Source organism: Mytilus galloprovincialis, chromosome 6 (assembly GCF_965363235.1).
Source record: "Mytilus galloprovincialis chromosome 6, xbMytGall1.hap1.1, whole genome shotgun sequence".
In the NCBI taxonomy this organism is placed as follows: domain Eukaryota; kingdom Metazoa; phylum Mollusca; class Bivalvia; order Mytilida; family Mytilidae; genus Mytilus; species Mytilus galloprovincialis.
The window spans coordinates 7111982-7124167 of NC_134843.1; the positions used below are offsets into that span (position 1 = coordinate 7111982).

General features: G+C 31.1%; 1 protein-coding gene across 6 annotated transcripts in view; it reads right to left on the reverse strand.

Annotated features, from left to right (window-relative positions):
* Window positions 1-1766: 1766 nt before the first annotated feature.
* Window positions 1767-12186, reverse strand: part of LOC143078826 (regulation of nuclear pre-mRNA domain-containing protein 1B-like) — a 32011-nt gene continuing 21591 nt past the window's right edge. For 3 of the 6 annotated variants that reach the window (XM_076253814.1, XM_076253813.1, XM_076253812.1), the window contains 3 exons: window positions 7096-7271; window positions 6516-6688; window positions 1767-5723 (listed from right to left, as the gene is read on the reverse strand). In XM_076253814.1, the coding sequence (XP_076109929.1) occupies window positions 6527-6688; window positions 7096-7271 (338 nt within the window). In that variant the 3' untranslated portion in view covers window positions 1767-5723; window positions 6516-6526. The remainder of the gene's footprint in view (window positions 5724-6515; window positions 6689-7095; window positions 7272-12186) is intronic. The other 3 variants (XR_012979280.1, XR_012979281.1, XR_012979279.1) reach the window with 3 other exon arrangements.

Here is a 12186-nt window from a genome sequence, read left to right on the forward strand (position 1 = left end):
TACTAACCATATATATACTAATAGTACTTCACTATTCGAGTTAGTCACTGGTCAATATTACACTCAGGAGGGTGGAAGACTAAAGTCACCGCTGCAGGTACTTGTAACTTTATCTATTCTTTTATCCACGTTTAAAATGTTTCAGTTAAAGTAAAGTTACTTTAGTATTTCAAATATATAGAATTCAGTATGGCTTGAAAGCCGCGTTTTGGTAAGGCAGCAACCATTTGATTTTCTAGGGGGGGGCTATGGTTTTTTTTGGAAAAAAAAGTTTGTTTCCAGGTTTTGGTGAAAAAAATAATTTGTTTTGGACCCTGAGAAAAAAAAATTGTTTGTTTCACCCTCAGCTGCCACTATATGTAATGCTAAAATTGAAAGAAAAAAATTGTTTTCGGTTTGTCGCTAAAAAAATAGATTGTTCTTCGCCGAAGGCGAAAAAAAAAGTTTGCACAGAAAAAAAAACCATAGCCCCCCCCAGAAAATCAAATGGTTGCTGCCTAAGTAAGTTAAGGTCAGAATAAAGCTCCGTTGCATGCAAATATTTCAGTCAAATATATTGTTCATATTTATTGGAACACAATTGTAAACTTAGTTTACAATTTGTATAGTTGCAGATTAATATAATAAAGTATATTAAAATTGGACGACTCAGTTAATGCAGAAATGGCCTACACGTATTGCCACGACTAGTCTTTGTGCTTTATGGTGACTTATTCTTCACCCAAGTCGACGATATATTGGTGTCCCATTTTTCCTGCGACATTCGGATCACAGACAAGACAAAAACTAAAAGTGTAACCTCTTGAAAGTATTGTTGTTGTTCATCATAGCACTCCGAGGGCAAGGCTCTGGAAGAGTTTTCACATAATTTCGGTCATTTTGAGATAACTTAAATGTTAGGGCCCTTTTGCCAAACTGTTGAAATTGTTAACATTAGACATGGCATCAAGGAACTTGTATTGACTGTTTCATCTTAATCACTTACTCTTTTTTTAACTTTTCTAGGCTACCTAACATGATGGTGGACCAGGAACAGCTTATTTAACAAATTTAATGGTACTCTTTCTGAGAAATCAAGTTCACACCAAGTTTTCGATAAAAGAGAGGTGGAAGATAGCAAAAGGATATTAACACTCTGAAGTTCAAACAACCAAAGGAAAAACATGTTTCGAAAATCAAACAGAAAAATAAAGGCTCCGTGTTAAAAACTTTTACAATTGTGACTTGGATTGGAGTGTTTTCTCATTTGCACTAATTACCACATCTTCTTATATCTATGAGCAAAATGAACCCCACCAAAAAACTTGGTGAAATCAAGTGCTCTTGAAGGGTAAGGTTATATAGTTCCTGTTACTCAATCGTTAATTTTCTATGCAATGGTTTGTGGATAGTCTTCTAATAATTGAAACCATGGTATTGGCTGTTGTTATCAATTCTGATAATGATTTTGGATTAGATGACTGCTGAGCTATTACCACTATAATGGAATATTGCATATAATATACAAGAATCCTTTTATCATTTTGTGCAATTCCATGTAGTCATCTAAATTGTTTGTTATTCTTTGTTGTAAAATATTTCCATGACAACAAAGAAGTTGTGTGATACATCTTCAAGACAGGTTTCTTGTTTTTTTCTGAATAGGACCCAGCTTTTGCATTTTTTGCTGTGTTAATTTTTCATATCATAAAAGTCTGATGAAGCTTCATGCAATTTTTTTTAGTCATTTTTCATTGATAGGCAGGTATTTTGAAATTACAAGCTCAACACATAAAAATGATTTTATTATCTAAAATATTGTAATAACATCATACAATACACAGGTGTGACCTCTATAACAACCAACATCAAGTCAATCTTAGAATCAATTAACTTATTAACAATTAATCTTTGGAGATTTTAGAAAGACATTTCAGCTCGTAACCAATCAATTATCTCCCTTAACCAATTGTCTTTCAAAAGACAATTCTACTTTTAAAGTGAATCTTGCATGTAAATATCAAGTTTTTTTCAAAATATTTGGGTGAAACATACAAACTGCTGCATAAGAGATTTTTTTGTCTTTCTGATTTCAGAAATCTGCAACAAATATTTTAAAGGGAAAAAAGTAAAAACAATGTTTAACTCTTGTAAATCCATTTAGAATAATGGTATACCAATGAAAATAAAAAGAACCATAAGTATCAGGGAATCACATGATTTCAAAACAAAGTGAGTCTTGGTGGGTTGTAGGATAATGATCTCTTGCTTTGCAGGCATCATATGCCATGCAAATCCAAACTGAGCAATCATTTCACAATAAGAAATAACACAAGTTAATTTACTGATCACATGCATATTCTGGTAGCCAATCAATCTCCTGGTAAGATTGAATGATTTCTGATCAAGCTAGAATCTGTCCATCAAATGATGACAATTGACATGTGTTCAATCTTACAAGTAGTAACGTGTAGTAAAATATACTAGATGCTGTTCAAGTTATTAAAACTGTCATACCTATGATAATGAAGGTCATACTGTAGATTCAGTAGAATTTATGAGATACCAATTATGATTTCCGTGAGTACATGTGAACCACAAATTTAAATGTCTATAGAAATATAAATTATCTATAGGCTTCTATGCAGACTTTGGCGAAACCATAAAATATCCATCAAGGAAAATAAAATGATCCACAGTACCGGCACATCTCAAACTACCACCTTAAATCAGAATTTATAGTCAAAATTTGATCAAGTCATTGGATTGTGTGACATATACTAGCCATGAGTACTCCATACCTCATATTTTCTGGTATTATTTTTATTTTTAATTTGTTATGAGTTCATCAATTTTCCTGAATTTAATGTCTTTTTATTTCTGTATAGTTAACTGTAAAAATGTTATTTTCTGCTGGTGAACAGACCTTTTAAAAATGAAAAATTTAGCACAGTTGCAAGTACACACAACATAATTTGCATGCTGCAAAACATAAGTTTAATAAGAAAATAAATAATAAATTGATTCTTATTCGTTATTTTAATGCTTAAAAATGTTACAGAACACATTTATTTTGCAATGAGTCTAAGCAATAAAAATATAAGTAGAAAATTCACAACACGACTTATTGATGCAAAAATCTTCTTTTTTCTTCTTAGCAAACTAAAAAATATTGATAATCAGTATAAATGGCAAAATGTATTAATACACAAAAGTTTCATGGAAACATTCTGAGGTTGAAAATTCTATATATAGGTACTCACAATTACAATCTGGTATTTTTCGTCCCTCTTTTACAACTTTACTTTATGCATAACCAAACAAACTTAAGGCTTCAAATCATTCATAGGAGGATCCAGGGGGGCTGGGCCTCCCCCTTTTGTGGGGAAAACTTGGTTGATTATATAGAGAATCACTGAAGCATGACTGGAGCTGGGCTCTCTTAGATCAGTCAGTTCCCCCTCCCCCCTTTAAGAAAACTTCTGGATCCTCCGCTGTCATATGTACATTTTTTTCTTCTATTTATGACATTATTTCTTCTCCATTGTTTGACAATATCAATGATCTCTCTTGTAGACAACAATCCTTGCATTCAGAACTTGATTTTAACAAGGACAAATCATTAACAACCATGAATGAGTTATATAAAAATCCAAATTTTCATATTTAATGAAATAATTTTTTTGCAAATGTGTTCAATAATAGTTTAACATACTAAATTGTTTAGGTAAACAAGTTTATCTTTTGTTACATAGATTGACTATTTTACAAATATATGTCGATCATGAATGAAATGATATGAAAAATATGCAATTTTTTCAAACTATGGATAGAACAATACTAACAACAAAATATAAAAGGATGCATAGAAATCTCTACACCTCATTCATGTAATAACAATAGAAATCTCTACACCTCATTGATAATAAAGGATGCATAGAAATCTCTACACCTCATAGAAATCTCTACACGTCATAGAAATCTCTACACCTCATTCATGTAATAACAAATACATGTTTTCTTGTAAAACTAACAAAATAAAAAAACAAACATTCTTCTCTCTCATAAAAATATACTGCCATTCTGTCGCCAACTTTCATACTACAAGGCGTTTTGGTTAACTGTGGATTCATGGTTATTTATGTGGTACCAATTTAAGGATCAACTTGATATTGGTAGAGCAGGATTTTAATTTTTCTATAGGTTTATATGATGACTTTGGCAAACCCACAAAATCAAATATTCATGAAAATACAATTGGTACTCACGAATTTAAATGAATCCACAGTTATTAAAACATTTCACCAGTATCAATGTAATCTAAGAATTTACACTTTGTTGTATAAGGAATTATATATAAACAAATACAACCACATTTTCTAGGTGTTTTGTTATATTTCTAAATCTAAATGTGCAAGAATATAAGTGCTGTCAATGTGTCTTCATTATATTTAAATCAAATACTCCAAAATTCTATTCGAAAATCTCTGTGTTAGTTAAACTTTTAAAAAAATCTAACTCTGGCAAAAAAAAAGCCCTTAATATTTTGACCTTTAATAAAAGTACTTTTTATAATGGAAAAATCCACAACAAACAAGATAAATCCCAAAGTTGACTATTACTACAACTAAATATATTGTGTACTTGTGCTTTATGCAATTTTAAGAAAGTTTGATTTGTTTTTCTTCTAAAATTGACAAAAACATCCAAATTAGAAACTTAAGTAGCTTGTAATCCCATCTTTTATCCATACATACTATTGACCAGGGCTGGAGGCAGTTATTATGCAATGCAGCCAATGCCAATAGGGTAATATTAATATAATATAGTTTTAGTGAAAATGTCCACTATCATCCGAGTAAAAAACACCCATCTTTCTTTCAATTTAATAAACTTTGCCATTGGGTGACCAAATGAAGAGACCAACATTTGGTAACTGTCAGACTCAGATTAAAATGCCCAAAATGAATTACTAAATTAGTTCAAAAAATAATTCTTCATAACATAACATTTATAGCATTTGAGGGAAAATTGTGTGTTCATGTTAACACATTAAGCACTCAACTGACAAGCAGTCTTTTTGAAGGTTTTTTTAAATCAATAAATGGAGAATAATAAAAGTAAAGCCACCCAAATTTGAACTTAATCTATATTTCTTCATAGTAAGCATTGTTTATTGGATTCATAGTATTTGGTTAAGTCAAACTAAAGTAAGAGAATGGAAATGAAATTTTCAGCAATTTTCCCTATATAAAGGGGCATACCTCTTTAACAGTAACAGTGACACCACCAAAATTTTTGTGAAGTACTTTTGTATGGATGGAAAGGATAACATTTAATGCCCTCTCCAGTCACAACATAAAAATGCTATAAGGATCATACAATAAAGTCCAAAATGGTCCAGTACTTTCCAAGCATTTTTTTTAAATAATGGTTGACAGATGACTTAAAATAATTACAAATAATGACATGTCATCATAACCCAAGTAAGCCAGTAAGATTTATACAATCTGAAGTAATTACAGAAATAATTTGTGGTAACAACATTTTAAGTATAACACAGCACTACTAGTTCCAGCACAAAGATGACCATTCATTTCCAACATATAAATAAGAGCACTCATCGTGGTGATAGATGAAGGGTGATGATGGAATAAGACAATATCTGCACATTTACTGACTAGTCACTTCGTCTGTTCTAACAGGAATGCCTTCATTATATACTGAGCCATTTTTATCCAAACCTACAAAAAGACAAATAACATATATTTGTTAATTTCTCGTTAATGCATGGCACATTGTCTATTTGTTTCCTCTTGTGTCCCAAAAATTAATATTTTTTGTTTATATCAGCACATCTTTAGAAGTAATGTTCTCAATATATATAGTTGTCTATGCAGAGTGTTGTTAACTGTTGGTATTTTTGGAATTTTAATTTTTCACCATGGTTTTGTCAGTTTTTCTTATGACTTATGAGTTTTGAAGTGCTCTTGATATTGTTGCCTTTTATAGGATACCCATTTTCACTGTAAATTATATTTGTCATAATAAATTTCAAGTGCTGTTCATACATCATACACTGGTATTTCTACATGCTACTAAATAAAATTAAAAAATGGGGAATGTGTCCATGGGACACAGATAATGCCCCAGCTTGCATTTTAAATAAAGTTATAAAGGGACATAACTGATGAACAGCAAAAGTGAAGCTATCTAAATTTGTTCTTGATCTCCTTTTTGTGGTAATAAGTATATATTGTGTATAAGTTTCATAGCATTTGGTTGAGGCAAACTTAAGTTGCTGAATGGAAACCAAAAAATCAGCAATTTTTCATTTATAAAGGGGCATTACTCTAGAACATTTATGTGATGCCACCAAAATTCAAACCTGATCTGTGTTTTGTGTATAATTTATATATCATTTGGTTGAGGCAAACTAAAGTTAGAGTATGGAAACCAACTTTTGGAAGTGAGACAGACAAAGGTAAAACTTAATGCCCTCTATGCTACAGCAGGAGCATAAAAAATAACCATACCCAATACTGTGTCAATGTCTACCATCTTGCATGTTAAAGAGGTCGCCAGCTGAAGGCAATGGTGCAAGACCACCAGTTAAACGAGGTAAAAGATCAAAATCAGGTAAATTTTTTATGTGAGATTCCAATTCTCCTCGGACTTCAGTCACTTTATCTAGTCGTTTCTTGTATTCCTGAAAGATAAGACAATAATACTGTAAATGAGTTTACAGTAATACTTTAGCATAAACAAACACATTTTTTTTTTATTGTGCTCCAGATGCTGTCTCTTGGATATTATGAGGCTTCTGTTCAATATTTTTTTTATATTCTGTGAATGTGTGACAAAATTTTTGATGTCTAAAAATATTTGAACTACAGACTTAACCTTAATGTTTATGCCATGTATACTGACAATGGAATCAATCTGTTTTGCAAAAATAAAGAAAACTAACAATTTATTTCACTATAGTATTAGTTATGGTTCAGCTGAGGTAACTGAGGAAGGGGAGATAACAATATTTTTAACAAATCATAAATATTTTAGTGCTCCTACAAGTAAAATTTCATAAAACATTAGTTACAAATCCATAAAATTTACCTCTATTTTTTTCTCTGCAGACATTAATTGTTCTTTTTGGCAAGCTATGAAATCTTTTAACATTTTCCCGACCATTTTTCTTTCTTCTAACTCTGCATTCAATCGAAAGTTATATTCAGACAACAATATACAAGCATCTTCTACTTTTCTTGACAATATCACACCAGATTCTTTATCTGAAATAGAACACATCAAACTTTGTTAATCATGACAGTTATAAATAATTTGTATAAGGCAGAACAACAGTATGAACAGACCAAAGCATGAAATGACCACATCATGTTAACATCAGAAAATTAAACAATTTGATTGAGGCCAAATAAAATAATAGCTGTGTTTCCTACTACATCGTTGAAAAAAGGGAATGTAGAATTATAATTTAAGTGACATTGATTGATGGTTTGTTGGTTTGTAATGCCACTTTTAAGTGCCACATTCGGGCTATAGTATTTCATGGCAGTCAGTTTTTATAGGTGGAGAAGCCGGAGTGCCCAGAACCACCAACCTTTGATAGGACATTGACATTGATGATTTGAATATTACCCTAATGAAACAAGATTCCTACCAGAATCTGTGTATATGACATTTTCCATGTCTTGTTAAGGGACGCCTTGTGGTGTACTGGGGTGTTAAATTATCCATATCTACGGATATGAACGTAGATAACGAATTTATCCCCAGTCTTAGTCAGAATCGCGCGAGTTTTATGGAAATTCCGGTACAAAATATAACGTGAAAACAACGGTTTTTTCATTATCTAAAAAAGTTTTATTGAAATTTGGTAATTTTACATATTTTTTACGGAGTGTAGGGCACTACCTTTGGTAGAACCCTACGGGTAGTCAAATATAAGACGTTTTTAATACGGAGACAGAGAAACTGGATTGAGTCAAATTTGGCGATCAATGTTGTGAGAGTTACGTCATAGATGGTGTGACGTCAATGTGGGTCATTTGCATACCTAGGTCAGTAGTCCCATTCCTTGAAAATGTGACAGTCAAGTGATGCATTTAATGAAATGAGTGTAAATGATCGGCACAATAGGACACAATCGTTAATGAATTAAATATTTAATTACAAACATCATAGATAATCTACAGAATTTAATCTTTCACTAGGAGCAATCATGGAACTAAGGAAAACTTGCGTGAAGTTCCCAGGGATAATGGTTAGCAATGTCCGGGGATATGGGTTAGCAACACCCAGGGGCTATGGGTTTTGTAAACGTGCTTTAACCAATCAAATTCCTAGTAATATACTAAGCCAGGGATAAGACATTTTCCATGTCTTGTTAAGGGAAACCCCAAAAATAATAATAAAAGGTCAATAGGTCGTAATTGGTAAATTGCCAGGGGGAATTAAACAAATTTCAACTATATATATTCTGGCTTATTAATCCTGAGTTGGTTGTAGTTTGTACTGTGGTTTCAGATGATAAGAAATTTGAAAAAATATTATGGAGATAAAGGAAACAAATGAAGGAACGGTGCATGTTGCGTGTTGGGACTAGTGAATTAAATATGATGTTGAACATTATTTACTGAAATAAAAATTTATTATTTAAGAAAGGCATCTTGTATTTAAAACATTTGACAATTTGTAGTTTTCATTTTTACTCAAGAATAATTGAAAGATGAATAAATTATAATCAATCATTTTTTATATACTTATCATCCTAGCTCAAAAATGCAACAAATCCCATCTTATTCATTTCATAGGGAATTAATTAGCATTTCATTACATACTAGTAGTTTTAGAAAATCCAAAAGAAATGACAGTGGTCTCCTAAGCATCACAGACCTGAAGTTCTATAAACTTGGAGCATCATCCTATATTTCTGGCCCATTAATTAATAATATTTGACAATTGTGAATATTTTTATTCTGTTTGAAGCTTGTTGTTGAAGTAAGACATGAAAATCTGTCTCTTTTATTTAGTCTTCTTTCTCTTTACAACTAAACATGTTGTTTTTTGACTGTTGATTTTCTTCCAGTTTGTTAGATACATCTGCCACAATTAATTTGGACAGTCACAGTCTAGATATAATACATAGTACTATTGAACAGATTCTGTCTTTCTTCCAAAGGATTGCCACTGGACGTTAAGCAACAAACAATCAATCAATCTTCCAAAGGAATGAATATTTTAAATAGGCCAAACAAAATCGTGTTAAATTCAGAAAGAGTTACTCCCCTTATCTTTGCCTAGTGTTTTTAATTTTAGTGCTAAAAAACTTATTGTTATTCATAAAAATATTTATGAGTAAAAAAATGCTTACCAAATTAAAAATGGATTGTTTTCTTTAAAAAAATAAAACTCTGCATGCATACAAAACTAATTCATTGTAAATGAGAGACAATATCTTATTACTATTCATATTTTTTAGTAAATATGATGAAATCAAACACACACTTATGTTTTCAAAAAACCCACCTGATGTAGTTGGCATGTGTGAAACATTTTTAACTAAAAACACCAAAGATAATGAATTACAAATACCTGGTTACTTATCTGAAAGAAAAGACAGAACTTCCCAGGGTGGGGGTGGTTTAATTGTTTATTTTTCTGAAAAAATAAAATTTTCAAGACAAAACAACATTGAAATAGGAGGTATTGAAACAATGTGGTTTGAGGTAAAACCAGATTATAAAAAATCATTTTTACTATGTTTTGTGTACAGACCTCCAAAGTCAACAATAGATTGGATTGATGATTTTGAAAAAGAACTAGGAATGGCAGTGACCATTAATTCAGATATTATATTATTGGGGGATTTTAATATGAATTTTAAAGCACCAAGCAAACCTCCTCAAAAATGGTTGAATGTTTTAGAAACATTCAATCTTCAACAATTGATTGTAGATGCTACAAGGGTCACAAAGGATACAAGTACATTGATTGATCATATCTATGTCAGTAATCTAGATAAGGTACAGGAATCACATGTCTGTAAATTTGCAATTAGTGACCATTATCCTATTTGTTTAACAAGGAAAGAAGTTAATAAAGACAAAAAGAATTCACACAGTACAATCACATACAGGAATTTCAAAAAATTTGATCAAAATGAATTTCTTTTAGACCTACAAAGTACACCTTTTTATAAAATTGAATTTGAAGACAACCCTTCTGTTTGTCTCCAATTATTTTATGATATGTTGAACAAAGTTTTAGATAAACATGCTCCTGTTGTTGAAAAGAGAGTTAAAAAGGATAGGCAACCTGATTGGTATAATAGTGAAATTATATATGCTAGGAACATGAGGGATAAATACAATGCACTTGGATTGTGGTGTGAATATAGATTTTGGAGAAATAAAACTAAACAAATAATAGAGAATTCAAAAAAGAACTATTATAAAAACATGGTTAAAGACTCTAAGGACTCAAAATCTTTATGGAAATGCCTTCATAGCTTGAATCCAAAGTTTAAAAAATCCCCACATGAGTTAGCTACAGATGAGAACAATACAACAACAAATGATAAAAAATCTATAGCAGATACTTTTAATACCTTTTTTACTTCCTGTGCTGAAGAACTAAGAGAGCAAAGGGACATTACAACTATTGACAAGGCAGATTTCAATAATCTAAGCAAATTTATTAAAAATCAATTAAAACAACAAAAACATGAGAAATTTACCATACCACCAATAAAGATAAATGAGCTATTTGATGAGTTAATTAAACTTGATGTAAATAAATCATCAGGAACTGATAATATTGGACCGCAAATCCTTAAAATAAGTGCTCCATGTATTGCCTCTCCTCTCACATATATATTCAACAGAATGATAGATACTGGTATCTACCCCTCATTACTGAAAAATGCTAAGGTAACACCAGTTTACAAAGATGGTGATAAGGTTTTAGCAACAAATTACAGGCCAATTTCTGTACTTCCATCTTTATCAAAAGTATTAGAAAGGCATGTCTCAAATAACATGTATAAGTACTTGTCTAAATTTAAACTTTTACATCCTACACAATCAGGTTTTAGGCCACATCATTCTTGTCAAACTGCACTTATTGATATCATTGACAAATGGCTGAAAGAAATGAATGATGGTAATCTTAACTTAGCAATACTGTTAGACTTTAAAAAGGCATTTGATCTTGTAGATCATGACATTCTTTGCTTAAAGCTTGCTATTTATGGATTCAGTGAGTCTGCAGTAGGTTTTTTCAGGTCATACCTAAGTAATAGAACACAGCAAGTAAACATTTGCAATGTTAATTCTGATAAAAAAGATGTGAAATTTGGTGTCCCCCAAGGATCTATTCTAGGTCCTCTATTATTTGTCTTATTTATAAATGACCTTCCCCTGTGCATTAAAAATTGTAAAACAGACTTGTATGCTGATGATACTACTCTTCATAAATCAGGGAAAAGTATAGAAAATTTACATGATGATGTTCAAGAAGATTTATGAAGTTGAAGAATGGTGCAAAATGAATAATATGTTCATCAATACCAAAAAAACTAAATGTTTGGTAACTGGAATAAGTCAGAAGTTATCAACCCAATCTTTTCAACCAAATTTAGTAATAAATTCAGAAACACTACAAAATTCATCATGTGAGAAATTATTAGGTGTTAAAATTGACAGCACACTTAGCTGGAAAAACCAAATTGATCAAATTTGTGCTAGCATTTCATCAAGAATATACCTTCTTTCTAAATTAAAGAAATTTTTAGATATTAATGCCAGGAAAGCATATTATAATGGGTATATTCTGCCTCTCATCGATTACTGCTGTATTATTTGGGGAGAATGTAAAAATGAAGGGATAGTAAGAATATTAAAACTTCAAAAAAGAGCAGCAAGATTAATTCTTGATGCAGACCCATTATCCCCATCAGCCCCCTTATTTAAAAAACTTGGTTGGATGACAGTAGAAAACAGAATCAAATACCATAAATATTTATTGCTATTTAAATGTATGCGGAAAGAAGCACCACAGTACCTAATTCAAAAGTTTCAACTTATATCTGTAAATAATCCTTATGCTTTAAGGGGTGTTACTCAAGGTAATTTGATAGTTCCAAAGCCAAAAACTGAACTGTTTAAAAAATCTTTTGCTTATTCT